The sequence below is a fragment of the Propithecus coquereli genome, unplaced genomic scaffold (assembly GCF_000956105.1).
Source record: "Propithecus coquereli isolate 6110/MARCELLA unplaced genomic scaffold, Pcoq_1.0 Scaffold279, whole genome shotgun sequence".
Taxonomy (NCBI): Eukaryota; Metazoa; Chordata; class Mammalia; order Primates; family Indriidae; genus Propithecus; species Propithecus coquereli.
Window position 1 is genome coordinate 1,094,872 of NW_012148385.1, and position 18,053 is coordinate 1,112,924.

General features: G+C 39.3%; 1 protein-coding gene across 1 annotated transcript in view; it reads right to left on the bottom strand.

Moving 5' to 3' along the window:
* The window catches only part of STAT4 (signal transducer and activator of transcription 4), a 101,729-nt gene extending 87,764 nt beyond the window's left edge, over nt 1-13,965 (bottom strand). The window contains exons 1-2 of the mRNA XM_012647922.1: nt 13,838-13,965; nt 12,495-12,639 (exon numbers count right to left, since the gene is read on the bottom strand). Coding sequence (XP_012503376.1) covers nt 12,495-12,639; nt 13,838-13,965 — 273 coding nt within the window. The remainder of the gene's footprint in view (nt 1-12,494; nt 12,640-13,837) is intronic.
* Between the last annotated feature and the right edge of the window lie 4,088 nt (nt 13,966-18,053).

Sequence of the window (18,053 nt, forward strand, 5' to 3'; positions counted from 1 at the left end):
AGAACACTCTGCAAAATTTCATTCATATGAAGTTCAAGATAGCCAAAACAAATCTACAGTGATATAAGTCAGAATAGTTGTTATTTTTGTGAGTGATTGACTGGGACAAGAATGGGAGAGATTTTTGGGTGCAGGAAATGTTCTATATCTTGATCTGGTGGTAGTAACATGGATGTATATAAAAAATTCATTGAGCTACACACTTAAGATTTGTCTTGTTAATGCATAATATACTTTACTGTATGTATATTATGTATTAATAAAACATTTTTAAAAAGTGATACACATCGTTCTAAGTGCATCATATGAAAATATGATGCACTTAGACCTCAGCTGGACCTCAATCTACATCTCTTTCAGTTTGACCGTATAACTTTCCCATGAGAGCAGAGTGGGCAGTGAAAAGAAATGGCAGAGCCCCTCCTATGCAATTTCTAAGTGAATCTCTATCACTTTGTCATTATGCTGTGTTTTGTTGTTATTGTTTGGTTTTGGTCAAGGAGCTTCAAAATCTTCTGCATTCCTAGAGTCCAAAGAGTCAGAGCTCTTGACTCAGGTCCTGGAGAGTTGGTGTTGGTCCAGAAAGACCACCTCTCCCTCCCTAGGTGCTGGCTAGTTCTAGGGTGTTTGTCTTTGCCTCCCTTTCTCTTCAGTCCTGATTCCTCTCCAGGGTTAGTGCATGTTCTCTCATTTTCAGATGCTTAGTGGCTCCTCCTCCTGCTGAAAGGTTTCCTCTGCTCTTCCTGCTTCTGGTCCCAGCCAGGCTCACCTTCTGTCACATATGCCATATGTTCTAAATACAGATGTTTGACTTACGAGGAGGTTACATCCCGATAAACTCATGGCAAGTTGAAAATATTGTAAGGTGAAAGTGCATGTGATATACCTAACCTACTGAACATCATAGCTTAGCCTTGTCTACCTTAAACGTGCTCAGAACACTTACATTAACCGACAGGTGGGCAAAATTTTCTAACACAAAGCCCATTTTGAAATAAAGTATTGACTGTCTTATGTAATTTATTGAATAAAGTTTGCTGTAGCATACAGTATGGGTTGTTATCCTCGTGATCACGGCCGACTGGGATCTGCGGCTCACTGCTGCTGCCCAGCATTGAGAGAGTATCCGACTGCATGTTGCTAGCCCAGGAAAAGATCAAAATTAAAAATTTGTAGTACAGTTCCTACTGAGTTTGTATTACTTTCGCACCATTATAAGTTGAAAAATGGTAAGTCAAACTATTGTAGGTCAGAGACAGTCTCTGCACTTGTTTGCAAAGCCAATTCCTTCCCTCCTTAGAAACTGCTGATTTCAGCAAGAAAAATCTTATAATCTAAATTGCTCTTATGGACTATATCTAAACTGCATTTGCACTAATGACATGACATTTGCTCCATTTAGTTAGGGATAATCAATGCAAGGAGGTAATACCCATATTTTCAATGTCAGCTCAACTCTTCATTTATTAAACAAGACACTGAGCCTCTGCTATGTGCTGGGCTCTGTGTCAAGCACTGAGAATGCAAAGTGAATGCACTCAAGAGCTCATAGTCTTATGATGGAGGAGACGTATGAATATGTAGACACATTAGTTCTAGTTACTCCTGTTAACGTCCTACTGCACATCATTTAGAATTCATCAAACTCATCGTGTTCTCCCACCTTCCTCCCCAAACCTAACCTTCATTATGCATCAACATCTATGTGATAACCCTAACTACAACCCTGTCATCTCTTATTTTTCACTCTCTCACATTCACTCATTACAGGTCAGTTCTTTCACCAGATTCAGATGATTTCACAATTCCAGCACATATTTTTTCTCCCCATTGCCACTGCCTAGCTCATAATTCCCTTCCCTTTTCCTTGAGCTAGTTCAGTAATGTCCGAGCAGGTCTCCCTGCCTCCAGTTTCACTTCTGCTACTCTCTCCTTTACACTGTTGCCACCATGAAGTCTCTATCTTTATATTTCTATCTGTCTCTATCTCTAGGGAGACTTTTTATTCTTCAAGGGAAGGAATATAAGAATCTAAAGTAGGAGATTTGATCAGTTGATGTGCTCAGCTACAGAGAACCAATGTGGTACCAATTTTTTCCCATATAAATCTTGATAGATATGATGAGGTAAGTTATAAAAATCTGGCAAATTACCAAAGGCAGCTATTTTTTAAAAGTTTGATATGGTACTGCTTATTTTATCATTCCCATATCTTTCTACTGAGGCAGAGGTCACAGATTAAATGACAGAAAATAGGAAGGTTCTTGACATCATAGGCACACATGAGGTTCTCATTTTTTAGGCACCAACATAGCTCTTGGCTACCTATACGCTTCACACCTCACTGTGTACTTAGGAGCTCACTGGAGGTAGATCACTATGTTCTTAACCAAAATAGACAATCAGAGGACCGTGGTAAGAGACTACTGAAGATCAACTATCTCCCAAGTCCTTGGCTATAGACCCTCATTATTGGAAGAGAGTAGGTGGGAAAGTAGGTGTCAGTTGAGCAAATCTTTTTGTCCCCAGGTTATCCCTAGAAAAGGCAGTAGTGAAGGCCCAGAGAGTGCCTGGTGGCTTGATGGGAAAAACAACCTCTTGCCCAAAACACGAACTTCTCGTTGGTGAATTAAAATGGACACATTTGAAGTGATTTGTTTGGATCCATTAAAGGCAGTTGCCCAATGCTTATGAACTAAATTTAGATAGCTACTAAGTTTAGATATCTACTTGTTTATTACTCACTTAAATCACAATTTTAAAGCTAAACATAATTTCTAACTGATCAAGATTATATTGACTACCTCGTTTACAAGTGCATTTATTTATTTTTGCTCCCACTTTTATGCTTTTGCTTAGTAAACCTACTTTTATGAAATTTATATAAAAAGGTTTCAAAAGACTTATTTAAGGTAACAAGCTTTGTGAATTATCTCTGTTTTGGTTAAGTATGTCTTTGGAAATTTCAGAAATCACAATAGATTTAGAACAGTGTAGACAGCTTTCTTTTAGGTCTTTATCTCCATGCAATGGGGACAATTAAAATAGCAAATTATTTTTTACAAACTGTTAGAAAAATGACACAATTCTCCTACTTTAAAGGTGAATATCTGCCCAACATTTTCTTCACAACCACCATGATGCTCCCAGCAAATGAGGCCAATAGACAGTAAAAGTCAACATGTGACTCTGAGCATCTTCATATCCTCTTTCTCAACTGGTATCTGTATGGCTCCACCTGCTTTCTCAGTGGTGTGTTTAGTCATCGCACTTGAGGCTGTAGAAATGTCATTTTCCCCCTGGCCATGGACTGCACTCTGGGTTGGCAGCTTCTCTGTAAGCTTCTGTTACAGGCTGTTAGGCCAGCAGATTCACATGCCCCATCAGTGTTTCTGGGGTTCCCATGTCAGCTCCTGGGCAGATTGTGTGGGCTGCTTCTGTAAGCACCCAGGGTGAAATATTTCCTAAGACCAAGTCTTCGACTTCAGTTTTCATCATAGGAATACTTTCGTTTTGTTTTTTTTTTCCCCCTTTGGTACATTACAGGCGGTTTTTGTGTTAGGGAAAATAAAATCTATCCATTCTGTGGATGATTTGAGGAGAGGGAAAACAGAGGCTGGAATGAGAAGAGAGAAAAAACCTTTCAGCCTCAGGAGAATATGTCCAATATTCTTTTGCCTACAGCAGACAAGGGCTGGTTCTTCCTAGAGAGAAAACCAGCTCTGGTTATATTTTCGATAAAAACATATATTCATTTCATGCTCTGGCTCAGAAACCTTTGAGAGCTCCCTACTGCCCAAGTCCAAACTACTTAGCATGGCACTCAAGGTCCTCACACAACCCTTTTAATGCTTAAAGTGCCTAGCTTATTTGGGGGATAGGCATTCTCACATTGGCATGTCCTAGAAACCCAAATGTTTCTAACTCTGCAAATCATGATTGCAGATGCCTCTCCATGATGCTTCCCATACTATATCACAAATATTTATTTGTGCTTCGTCTCCATTCTAGGTTGAAAGCTCTTCTAACATAAGAGTTTTATCTATGTCCTCTTCACTTTGTGTCTGCAGCAGTCAATACTAGAGTGATATTAAAACCCATATGATGAAATGAATATTCAATCAGAAAATATCTGTGGAGTATGTAAGCAAATTATATGAGCCCTACTTTTAAGAAATCCAAACTGTCATTTGGAATAAAAATGATGTTTCACTATACACAAAGTAATTATTGCACAAAGAAGTCCCAGACTCTGGCATAAACTTCACAGAAAAGAAAGAGCAAGGGAAGGACAAATCATTATGGGTTCAAGTATTGAAGTGTTAGAGATTTACTAAGGAGGAAGAGCAATCTAAGCAGTCCTGGGTAAGGTAAATGCTTGCAGGAGTATGCACAAAACGATTCATGAATGAAATTCCAGATGGTTGGGGTCTTCAGTTGATTCTGCTGGATTCCAGTTTAGTGTGATGTGCACAGGGCAAGGAATTGTGATGCACACCATCCACCTTCTGACTTTCCCAAATTATGTAGCAACAAAATCTTAACAACTAATTCACATTTTCTCTTAAATGGCACAACACGCAGGTCTCCAAGCTTTTGAAATATGAGTGCTGTGATATGGGCATCATGTGACTATCTCAGAGGAAGACAGATTTTGAGGGCGTGTGTTGGGGAATTGGGCAAATAACTGTGGAGAGACTGATGAATTGGCCACCACCCATGCCACCCATGCATGGAAAAATGGCATGAAAGATCGAACCCTCAACTCAGAGTTCTTTCAGAGCTAACACAAAGTGGCTACATGTTCTTTTCAGGTCTCAGGTTGAGGTCATCTCTTTCCTTCTCTTTGTGTGTGGTGTGCAGAGGGGAAGGAAGAGGAGTGAACTGAGAAAGCAGCATGAGTTAGAGGATAAGATCTGGCAGACTCAGAGCAGCTCAATGTTGACAGCAACTTGTTTTCCTCCGTAGCACTGCAAAATGTATTTCGAATCCTCCACCTCCTCGTGTTAAAAATCTCACCTCACGGGATATTCAGAACCAACAACAGGATTTTAACAGACTGGACAAGAAGGAGCCCAGCCATAGCTCAATTTTCAATTTCCAACACGTTTTTATTCAACCACACCCAAACGACCTCCAAGAAATAGGTCGTGGTGGCACGGAGAGTAGGACATGCAAGGTGTGGATTACACTACTTGCACGTGTCACCTCACCCACCGCGTTTAAAACTCTCACTAATAGGGTCATTACCCTTGTCTGTGAAAAACGCTCTGTAGGTGGTGGGATTACTAACCACAGAGTTCACACCAAAACCCTGAGCAGGGCTTTCTGATTGATAGAGACTTTTTTCTAGTATCAGCTAAGATTGCTGATTCCTGTTTCCCCCTACTTCCCTCACACTAACTTTTGAGGAATAGCCATAGAAGTTCCTTTAATTGAAAAACCAAAACATGAGAAGTGTGAACTTTTTACACTTGCTCTTAGCCAAAAGGCAGAAAAGCGATTAAAGTGTGAACATTTTAGATTGTGAGCTTCATGACTTCCCCCATTTGTATTCCCGGTGCTTAAAATGTGACTGATAACATAGTAAGTACTCATTAAATATGTATTTACTAAATAATAAAATTTGCTATATGATATTTATAAAAGGCATACCCCAGTACAAAATGATCCAGAAAGTGTGAAAATGAAGAGATGGGTTCATTTATCAGTTAGCAAATGACAATGAAAAGAAAAACACACAATGAAATTTTAAGATGAAAAAATAGTAAAAGCATCAAATAATGATGTTTGATATTGACTTTTTACAATTTCAATTCACCAACAAGATATTATCTTGTACTTATGCTCCTTACAACATAGTACCAATGTATATAATGCAAACACTTCTGGAAGTTTAGGAGAGGTGATAAATCCATGGTAATAGAAAAGGACTTTTCAACATGTCACTCTCAAAAATCAACGGAATTTTCCAACAGGTCTCCCTCCTTCCTTCTTGACTTGCAACAGTTCATTTAGCATCCAGAGTGAGCTTTCTAAAACGGATACCAGTTCATGTCACTTCCCTGTTCAAACCCCTCAGTGGCTAACTGGCACACTCACAGTAAGACTCGGATGTCAGGCCAAGGCCCACAGCTTCTTTGTGAAACAGCGCCGCTCATCTCTTCGACCTCATCACCTTTTTATTGCTTCATGTTTTAGGTGCATTCTTTTAAAAACCACAATTTGTCTTATAGCTGTCGAGTTCTGTCCATTTAATATATATTATCTGGAATTCTAAAAACATTGTATTTTGTGTTTTCAATTTCTTAGGCACTCTATTTTCACTTAAGTGGTATTTTTCAAATTTTCCCAAGCATGCTTAACTTCTGTGTTTAATTTCCTTTACTAATTCCTTCTAAAAGGTATCTTAGTGGTTAACTTTCAATCTTGTATAATAACTTAGCTGGGTATAGAGTTTTGTTAGATATGGTATGCTAGCTCAGTGAAGAAATTATTCTGCCCTCTTTTCACTTGTTACTGTTTTAAATTTGGCTTTTAGTTTATCTCTCATTTCTTTGTAAATAATATATTTGTTCTTCCTTGTAACTTTTAAAATCTTTTCTTTCTCTCTGGTATCCTGCACTTTTTTTTTTTTAATTTACCCTGTTTGGGATTCATAGCTTTAAGAATCTAAGAGTGTGTGGAAGCCACCATGTCAGCTCCTTCTTATAGTTTTGTTTTATAGTTTTTTCTTAATTTTTGGTTCTGTAATTTTCCTTAGTTTGTGGTAAGCTTATCTCTGCATTTAAAAGTCTATTTATAATCTATCTAGCATTTCTATATATTTCATAGTGGAATAGTTTTTAAGTTTATCTAGCCAGAAAAAAAATTCAAAACTAGAATTAAGGACCATTTATACATGAACAATGAGAGCACTACATACTAAAGTATACAAAAATTGCCTCTCATAAATGCATATATAAGAAAAACTGGCTGAAAATAAAGTGTTTGAATAAAGTTAGAGGACAAAAAAGTAAAATGAAGTGATATGACATATATAGCACAGGATTGTTGTGTGATCTGTGACCATAACAAGTGTGGGTAAGGATATTGAGCTGGAACTCTTGTTCTACTAGGGGAGTGTAAATTGGTATAATCATTTTTGGAAAATAATTTGGCATTATGTAGTACAATTAAAGATGTACACAGTCCATGATTCAGCACTTCTATTCCTACGTATATATCCTAGAGCAGCAGTCCCCAACCTTTTGGCACCAGGAACTGGTTTCGTGGAAGACAATTTTTCTGTGGACTGGTAGGTTGGGGAGGTGGGAGGGAGGTAGAGCTCAGGCGGTGATGCGAGTGATGGGGAGTGGTTGTAAATACAGATGAAGCTTTGATTGCACGCCTGCCACTCACCACCTGCTGTACGGCCCAGTTCCTAACAGGCCATAGACCAGTATCTGTCTGTGGCCTGGGTTTCAGGACCACAGTCCTAGAGAATTTCTTATATGTGTGTACTAAGGGAAGCAAGCAAGAATGGTTGGAGTAACATTGTTAGAATTAGCAAAGAAATACTATAAATAACCCAAGTGCCCATCAACAGAAAAAATGGATAATTTGTGATAATTCACACAACAGAATACTACATAACAATGAAAATTAATAAACCACTGCTACACACATCAATACATCAATATGGATGAATCTTGGAACTATGTTGAGTGAAGAAAGCAAGTTACTGAAATATATAGCGTGACCTCATTTATGTAAGATTTAGTAGCTTACAAACCTAGATACTACATTGTTTAGGGATACAAATACATGTAGTAAAACCATAACAAAACGGAAGAGACTGATAAATGCAAAATTTGCATCAGTGGTTACTCTGGGTGGGGAGAGAGCAGAGTGGAGTTAGTGGGGAGACACAAGAGGCTTCAAAGATAATGGTAACATCTGGGTATAGAATGGTAACAACAGCTAGCACAGCCAGAATTCTCTGATGTTTTGTATTAGCAGAGGTAGATGGGTGTGAATTCCTATACCATGGTTTCCTCGATTGGTACCATCTGTCCCAGATGGAGAAGCTAAGTCCTAGAAACGGGCTTTGGCATTCGAATGTATGCTTCTCCCAGCTGGTCCAGTGACAGCTGTACTGTAGCTAACCCAGGGAACTAGAATGCATTAGAAGCCAGCTTATCATCTACATTTTGGGAGGCACAAATTATCAAGATTTACAGCTATCCTGAAGAGAAGATGTCATGAAACGTGCCATTTATCCCACACTAAATTACAACTGAGATAATAATGAAGACAAAGGTTTCTTAAGAAATGAGAGACTTTCATTCTTCACACTATTCCCTTTTATTCTGTTAGAATTTTCACTATAAGCAGGGCTGATGTTCAGTGGGTATGCATCAGTAAGGCTAACCAGTTGTCGGATCCCGTAGGTTTTCTGACTAGTCGGTGTTCATTCTGTCTTGGTTGTAAAATAGCTCCAATATCACTTCTAACTGCAAGCAAAAAACTCGCTTTGGCCTAACACTTTCCCAATCTCTACAGCTCAATGTCTACACATAGTTGAGAGGAAGAAAGAGAAACCCAAGAACATTACACCCAGCCATGGCGCCATTTAAAGTACCAGACATGCATAAGCATGAAAGCTCTCAAAGATTACAGCACCACTGACACCTTCTTGAAAAAACTACTTGATATAATCTAGGCAATTCAGAATGAGTCAAAATTTAAAACCTCAGGAACAGAGAAGCAATGGTAAAAGAAGTGGTAATGAGTACTGAATCCACATATACTTAAAAGTGAAGAAATGTGTGCAATTGCAGTTATACAACAGAATGACAATGTAACAAAATATAATATAACTTTAAGAGCAGTGAAGCTCTTCAGTGTGATGCTGCAATGGTGGGTGCGGACAAAAGTATCTGTCAAAAGCCACGGAACTGTACAACACAAAGCACCACCAGCCCTAATACAGTCTTAGACTTTAAGTTAATAATAATGTGCCAATATTGGTTCACAATTGTAACAAAGATACTGCCCCAAGGCAAGATGTTAATAATGAGGGAAACAGGGGAGAGGGGTGGAAGGAAGTATATGGGAACTTTCTGTACTTTTTGCTCAATTTTTCTGTAAACCCCAAACTGCTCTAAAAAATAAAATTAATTTTTATGAAAGTCCAAGAACAGGGCAGAGCATTCTTGAAATATTTGGGGCAGATATTTATTTTTAGCAAGCCCTAACATAGTTCTTACTACATGCTTTAAAATCAATTCTTTCAATGCTCCTTACATTTCGGTGGGGTAAGTACCGCTGTGATTTCCTCTCATACTGCGGAGGACACTGAGGCCGGAGCGCGTCAGTATCCAGCCCCAGGCCAGATTGCCAGCACGCAGCAGAGCCAGGATTCAAGCAATCCGTGTTCCCAGGAGCTTCTTGTATTTACCCTCAAGTCAGTTGCTTTGTTTTATTTGTCTTTTATAACAAGCCCTTCCAAATTCTTGTTTGAAGTAGGTGATATAAATAGTAAATTAAAATATTGGAACTAGAGAACTCAGCTGCTCTGTAACGAACCAAAATAAGTCTTATACTCCCTTAGTTCCCCAGGTACAATATTGTTTGTTCCTTTTGGTATAATTATTAAGATGGTTTGTATTTAAAATCCCAGAGGATGAAAATAGTTAAACCAGATAAGCCCAATTTCAATAGTATTTTGATAGGAATATTTTTCTTTTTTGAGGGAGAGGGGGATCTTGTTTTATCAAAAAGACTTGTCATATCAAAAGAACCCCAAAACTCAGTGGGACTATGATAGGTTAAAAAGAAAGATGAAATGCAGGTTTGTTTCGGTGTAAAACCATAGCTGACAATGTTCTTTATTACTGTTTTCTGCTATGTTTTTAATCAATACAAATACGCAATAAGCATAGTTTGTAAACTGAAATATTTCGAAAGAGCAAATGTTTTTTTTCAGCTCAACATATCTTAATTAACTTGTATTTGTTGTATTTTGAGTTTCTAGCTTTCAGTAGAACCATATTGGATACTGGAGGGAAGGAGGTCACTCTCCTGTACTCAGAGACTTTGTGATCTGGTTAGACGACACATCCAGTGTAGATAAAAGGGACACAGGATGATGCCACTTATCTTGCAGCCAGTAGTCTGTGGACACAGGCCGAAGGATGTGGTGAAGATTTCCTGGTTGTACTGGGACCTACTCAAGTCCTCTAGGCATAGATGGGCACTGGGGTGGAAGAAAAGGGGTGGCGGAGCATTCCCGGCCGTTGGAACACCATGGACAAGGCTCAGAGTCATTCAAGAGTGAGCTCCACATGTTTGGGAACAAGTAGTAGATCTATTTTATTGAGGCAGGGATGTTGAGGAGCTTGATGAAGTTTGTTGGGAAATGTCTAAAGAGGAAAGATGCTGGAGGACCAATGACATAAGCAGAAGTTGGTGCTTAAGTTGAAATGTGACCGGGAGCTACGGCAGGTTCTTGAGCAGTGAAGTAGTGAGATAGAAGTGCTGCTTTAACAAGGTTCGTCTGATAGAACTGGCCAGAAGAGAAGCTCTCCTCCCAATCTTATCTGCTACTCAGAACAAAAGATGGGCTGTATGCTTACCCTTGATTTCCACTAAGACAATCCTGCTAGTTTCCCTATTCACGAGAGCCCTTTATTGCAAGCCTACTTTTGCCAGAATAAAACTTCCAGTCTTCCTCACAATTCCAAAAGGGAAGTAATAATCATCCTACTTTCCATTAAAAGATCCAGGTCAGAAAGATTAAGTGATTTACCCAAAGCTACATTTTGAGGGTCAGGATTTTAACCCAGATCTTCTCGGTTCCAAAGACAATGCATCACCCATTTACACATCTGTGCCTCCCTAGCAAAGTGACTACAGGATCTTTGCTTCTAGGGGAGGGGTTAGCAAACTTTCCTATAGAGGGCCAGGTAAGTGTGATATGTATAGAATATGTGAAGGCACATTTTTATTTTAGGCTCCATCACAACTCTGCCATTGCAATGCAAAGGAAGCCACAGACAATGCATAAGCCAATGAGCATGGCTGTGTTTCAACAAAACACAGAAGCTTGAGTTTCTTATAATTTTATGTGTCAGAAATATTATTTCAAATTTCATTGTATAGTTCTTATATTTTTATTCTTTTCCAACCACTTAAAAAGGTAAAAACCATTCTTAGTTATGGGCCTCATGAACATGGGCAGTGGCCATTTGACTTGTGGGCCACAGTATGTCAACCCTGTTTTAGGTTTATTGATTAGAGCACCGAGCTAATGAGGCCAACATTAATTGTCTTACCCCCTAAGAGACAGTTGGCTGTGTGCCGTGAAAAATCCTGTCTTGTTGGTAATATACTATTTTACTACCTCTGGTCAAGTGTCTTGCAGATTTGTAGGAAATTACAAGGGCAAGGATGGCTCAGCACAACCCAAACAACAATAGGAAAAAACAATATATACATCCCTCTCACAAATGTAGTCATGTCAAGCATATTTCTACTATAGTCTAGGTAAAATTTTTTAAAAATGTAGTCATTGTAATTTGGGGATTCTAAGAATGTCTCACTGAGAAATGGCACAATGTACTTTTCATGTTATATGTAATATATTGTATATTACAATATATTACAATATATTGTATATATATAATATATTGTATAGGCACTCAGTAGATATTACAGCAGTCCATGTTCAGAGTTTATTACCTAAGCATTTCTGGGTTTAATTCCTTATTAGCCTGCCCTTAATTCTTTAGATCTCTGATTCACTCACTTCATTCATTCATCCCCTTAATCAATAAACATTGCACATCTTCCTTGTGTCCAGCCTTATGCTGGGTGCTGGAAATTCAAAGCTGAATACTCAAGTCTGTGCCTAAAGGAACCCATAGTTTGGGAAAAGACAAACACACAGAAATAGAAATAATGTAGAATATACTAAGCGCCGCAGTACAGATATGTTCTGGGTGCCGTGGAAACACAAACAGATGGGTTTTGCCTGGGTAAACCTTTGGAATGGGGCAGATAGTACCAAAAAACACTTTTAAAAGAAGCAAGATTTGAACAAACTCTAAAAGGATACATACACCCAAGATGCTTCCACTTATGAATGTGAACAATAAATTGTTATATAAAACACAAAGGCAAGGAAGAGCTGGGGGAAAGCCATGGTGCTATTGTCTTTTAAATCTTTGTTCTAGTGTTATTGAACTTGATCATGGCCAGTAAACAAACCACGTGCAAGTCCCACATATACACACACCCTCCCAGTTACAGTGTATTTTATATTCAAAATTTCATGAAAAAAAAATATTGGGTAATAAAATTGAGCACAAAATTTGTAAGTGATAAGAGAATACAGATTTTCCCCATAAATCTGGTTTGAAAATAATATGAGGGTGTGTATTTGATTTTCTTAAAACTGAATTTAAGACTCATACATGCAAATATTTGGGAAAAGTGGAATGCATTCTCACCTGAAGGACTTTTCTAATTCTTTTTAGATTGTGTATCAAGAGTAGATTTTTCTCTTTGGAAACACGACCCAAATGTTCATCCAGTTGTATTAACAAGTTTTGAAGAAGAATTGTTGCCATGGTTTCATTGTTAGAAGCCGCCTCCCTAAAAAATAAAAGGGTTATTACACAACAGGAAACAACTTAGTAAAATGTCTACTTTTTTATCATACTAATTTTAAAGTGATAAATCTATTCCACAGTGATAAGCATATAAAAGTGTTTAAATATTAAATTGTAAATATGAAAAAAACGCCCAACATCACTAATCATTAGGGAAAACTAATGTGGAAAACTCTATGGCAGAGATTCAAAATGTTAAACATAAAATTACCATATGATCAAGCCATTCTATATCAGGGTATACATCTGGAAGAATTAAAAGCAGGGACTTGAACAAATACTTACATATCAATGTTCATAGCAACTTTATTAGCAATAGCCAAAAAGTAGAGACAACTCAAATGTCCATTGGCAGATGAATTGAAAAAATAAAATGTGGTATATACATACAATAAAATATTATTCGGCTTCAAAAAGGAAGAAAATTCTGATACATGCTACATCATGAATGAATAATCTTGGAAACATTACACTAAGTGAAATAAGTTGGTCACAAGAGGACAATTATTGTGTGATCTCACTTTTATAAAGCACCTAGAGAAGTCAAATTCATAGAGACAGAAAACAGAATGGTGGGTACCAGGAGCTGGGGTTGGAGGAATAGGTATTACTGTTTAATGAGTACAGAGTTTCAGCCTGGGGAGGTGAAAAAGTTCTACAGATGGACGATAGTGATGGTTGTACAGCAATGTGAATATACTTAATGCCACTGAATAGCATACCTAAAAAATGGTTCAAATGGTAAATTTTATGTTGCGTATTTTGCCACAATAAGAAAGATGCTTAAAAAAAATTAAAAATTGTACAAAGTGAATAAAGCTTTGAAGAATGTTTGTGAATCTTATTAAGAAAAAAACATTTATTTACATCGAGTCTGTGATAGAGAATTGATATAATCAATAGATTTTCTTCTTGGTTTTATTATATAAAACATAAAAAATTGTTGTGGTTTTGGCTTACAGAGAAACAAAGCACTAGAACCATTAAGTTTTCATCTACAGTGAATGAAACCAGAAAGGACAATGATTCCCTTCCTTGAGAAGGCTTGCTAAATCCTTGAAGTTCTTTACCTGAAAAGAATGCATCTACTGAGTCAAAAGTGGACCATAAAATAAATCCACATGTATAAGAGCATAAAGTATTTGTGCATCAACTTGTAGGGAAAATACATGTGGTCCTACCAGTCTTGATTTTCAATCCACTGGGCCAGCAGATGTCGAATTTCCATAGGAAAGTTGTCATCATAGAATTGATCTACTTGCTCCAAAAACTTGATTTCTAACTGTTGGACTTGATTCCACTGAGACATGCTATAAAAGGAGTAAAATTAGAGTTTTAAAATACTGTTGACTGATAGCTGTGATACATGTTTTCTTCTTTCCTTAGAATTCAATCAATGTTATCTAATAGTTAAGTAACTGGAGAAAAATTTCTCTACTTTTATAGTCACTCAACTGAAGAAGATGGAAAAAATGCTTTCAATCCAAAATGCAGCAATTCTTTTAAGTTTTTCTGTAAGTCAACACTAATGAAGACAGCAACCTTCTTCCTCTGCCCCCCGAACCTCATCCTTCCTTGCTCTAACATGAACTCCACCTTCTCCAGGAAGCTTTCGCTTCTCCTCCCTAAAACACCCTACAACCTGCTCCTGACTGTCTACACGACCTTGGATTCTCAACAAGCCTTTTCCCTATCCTGTGCTCCCTCTTTATTATTAGACTTGGAGTAACTTGAAGACAAACATATTCAACATTTACTATACCTCCTAAGACCCTCTGTAGATTTTATATGCAAGAAACAACCCCCAAAAAGCTTCTTTTATACAAAACTGCCAAATCCTTTTTTCTTTATTTCAGATTTGTCGGGCTTCTAGAGTCAGCTTTATGTTCCTGCCTTCTGGTCTAATATTGTCTTAGCTTCATAAAGCATTTCATGTATGCATTTTCCATGGGCTCTAGTTCTTTTAGTAAAAAATATTTCTGAACCAATAAATATTCTTATTTCTCTCTAGATGATCCACTATGGGTGGGCAAAGCTTTTAAAATTTACTTTGAATTTGTCTCTGGTGTGCATCTGACAGTGGTTAAAGCCTCAAGTTACTTAAGGAGGAAAAAACCATGCTTGATACATATGTGGCAGCCTGTCATAAAGCAATTCCATGGCTTTCCCTCATGTAACCCCACTCTGGCCAATTTAGAAGCTGTAGATGTATTTCCTAACTCAGGAAAATTAATATGATGTTGCCTCCTTGAAATTACTGTATTTTACTTTTTCCAAAGTCAATTTTTTGATTGTTTTGTCAGCAATTCTAGGTCAGAGAAAAAATCTCTTTTACGTAATTAATCACCATAGCACTTCAACATATCTTATAGGTAGGCTAAGCTTTCCTTTTGCCTATAAAACATCAGGGTAATAAATCTCATATATTTCACAGACTTATTCTTTAGGTTTCAAACAGAACCATTTTGAACACCTTTTCTCTGAGCTCCCAGCAAATGATCTAAAATGTATAGAAAGAAAGTTGTTGCCAATGTTTTGCTAAAGAGAAAGCAAGTGAGAAAAGAAATAACATTTTATTTGCATATCACTTTGTGAAGACTTTCTACTTCACAATTCTAGCATATTGTAAGTGCTCAATATATGCTTGTTAAATGAAGATGAGCAGCACTCCTGACATTGCTATGACTGGGGTAGGAGGATAGTTAGTATTGTGTTAAGTTTAAAAAGGAAAAAAACCTTAAGGATTAAACAGGCAAAGTGTTCTCCTGCCCAAGGTGTGCAGCTCCTAAGGGGCAACCTGAGTTCTCCTGAGCCGGACCCATTTGTCCTTCCATATACTGAGTGTATATCTAGTCCACACAAAATTGGGACATTTGTTTCCACACTACTATCGACATTGTCTTGCTATATCTCTATCAATTATTCTAATTAATGACAACAGAGAACATGAGCTGAAAACAGCATTTTAATCATTACTATTGTTAAATCCTGGCTATGATTCGATGAAAATCTATTATCTAAGAACTAACCTATCTTAAAGTTAGATCACTCCTGACATTATGTTAAGTGAAATAAGTCAGGCACAGAAAAATAAATACTGCATGTTTTCACTCATATGTGAAAGCTAAAAAAAAAAAAATGAGCTCATAAAAGTAGAGAGTAGAATTGTGGTTATTGGAGGCTGGGAAAGGCAGGGAGGAGAGTAGGGAGAGGCTGGTTAACAGATACAAACTTCCAGCTAGATGGAAGAACAAGTTGTGGGTTTCTGTAACACTGTAAGGTGAATGTGGTTAATGATAATTTAGTGTATATCTTCAAAAAGCTAAAGGAGAGGATTCTGAATATTCACAACACAGAGAAATGATACATGTTTGAGTTATGAATATCCTAATTACCCTGATTTGACCATTACATATTGTATACTTGTATCAAAATATCACTCTGTATCCCATAAATAGGTACAATTATTATGCATCAACTAAACAGAAAAGAAAAAAATTTAAACAATACAAATAAACACTGGGAAAAAAAGATCACTACTAAGACCTGAGTTTTCCTTTCGGAGACCAGAACTTAAGGCTGAGAAAGGGAAGAATAAGGTGTCTATAGTCCTAGGACACTCTCTCCATTGCCGCCACTAGAAATGCTGCGCATTGGGACCCACCGTCTGGGAGTTAGTGGCGCCGCGTTGGCTCTGTGACCTGTACCTTGCGAGGCAGATGACCTGCCCTAAAATGCCATTCCGCTCGCCAAAGCCGCAGTCACTGGCTGCCGTAGCTGCAGGCTTTTTCCTGAAACCCAGGCGTGCCAAACTAATGCCAAACATCACGGCTCTGGGGAAGCCGGCTGGGAAAGCGCAGAGGCGCGCGCTCGCAGCGCCCGGTGAGGACGCGCCTCTGCGGCTGCCTCACGCCCCCAGCCGCGCCGAGAGCCGCGGGGGCGCCGGCGCGGGCCGTGGGGCAGGCTCCGTGGAGACCCGCGCCAGAGCCTCTGGGGAGCGTGGAGTCGGACACTTCTTTTCACAGTCACCCCTCCTCAGACAAGTTAAAGTGAAGCAACTGTCGAAACGCCGCCGAGGGAAAGCAAAGTTTCAGCAGCGTCCTGCGCAAGCGTTTCCTCCCCGGGAGAGGCGACACGAAGACGTGGGCTGCCCTACTTACCTGGCTCACTCTCAGCCCAGGTCCCAGGCAGTGCTCAAATCCAAAGCTGAATCGCCCCTCACAGTCCCCAGGACCGAGCTGCTGACGCCATCGTCAATAGCGGATTTGCATTTCTCCTCCCACTTGAGGCTTTCCTGTGCGTCAGTGTTCGCGGCTCTGGGACTTTACTGGGGTCAGTTCCCACCCACTTTCTATTCCAGAAGTGCTAAATCGCAGAAACAGGTAGGGCGCCCTCTTCACTCTCGTCTCTACCAGCCACTCCTGCCACCGCAGGTGGCCCGAGGGTGCCGGGGAAAGGCGAGGGGCGGGTACACACGCACTTTCTTCAGTGCTTTTCCCAGTCAATTCGAGATCCCTGGAGATGAATTCTGCAGCTTCCTATCTCCCTCTGGGACTCCACTCAGCCTGGTGAGCCGGCCCCTGGGAGGGAAGGGGCAGGTAGCCAGGATCAAAACACCGAACTCATCGAGCTCACTGTGCTCCAGTTCCAGCAGGGTCTGCTCACCCGCAGGAGGGCAGCTTCCCCTAGAGGTCTGGGCCAATCCTGGGTAGGCCACCAATGCCTGCCCTTCCTGGCCCAGCCTCCTACTCTCCCTGAGTAGCCCTGCGCCTGGTCACTATGGTGTGTTCTCCCTTTGTGACATTGGCCTGTTCTAGAATCACAGAGTTGGAGGAAGCCTTGGTCCCATCTGATTCTTTCTTATCTGTAGAGACTGAGGCCCAGAGCGGTAACCAAAGTTACTCAATGAGTCAGCCCCTGAGCTGGATAAGAGGTGTTTCCACTCCCACCTCAGTGGTCTTTTCATCTCATCTCCTTGGAGCCAGATGTCAACCCCTTGACTCATAGTTACAGTCCTATAAATGTTCAGTAAAATAAAGACAAAAAATAAAGGCAGACAGACTGAAAGAAAGGCAGAACGCATCACTCAATCTGATTACACACATGCCTAGAGCAATACACCCCAAGGTCAAAGGCCTGCCAAGGTCAAAGGCCTGTTTGCCCCTCACCCTGATTAGCCATCACACAGATACCCTTCTCTGGATTCTCCTCCTCTCCCAGGTGACATTATTATCGTGTGCTTAAATTTACCACTGCTCCCCACAGATAGGTCAATGAATCCCAAAGTCACACTTTCGATATCACTCTAAATGTCCTGGTCAGGTAGGCCTGGTCCTGGCCGCCAGCTTATGCTCCACATGAAAAAATGCTGAATTCAGGCTATTCCATGAGCTACGG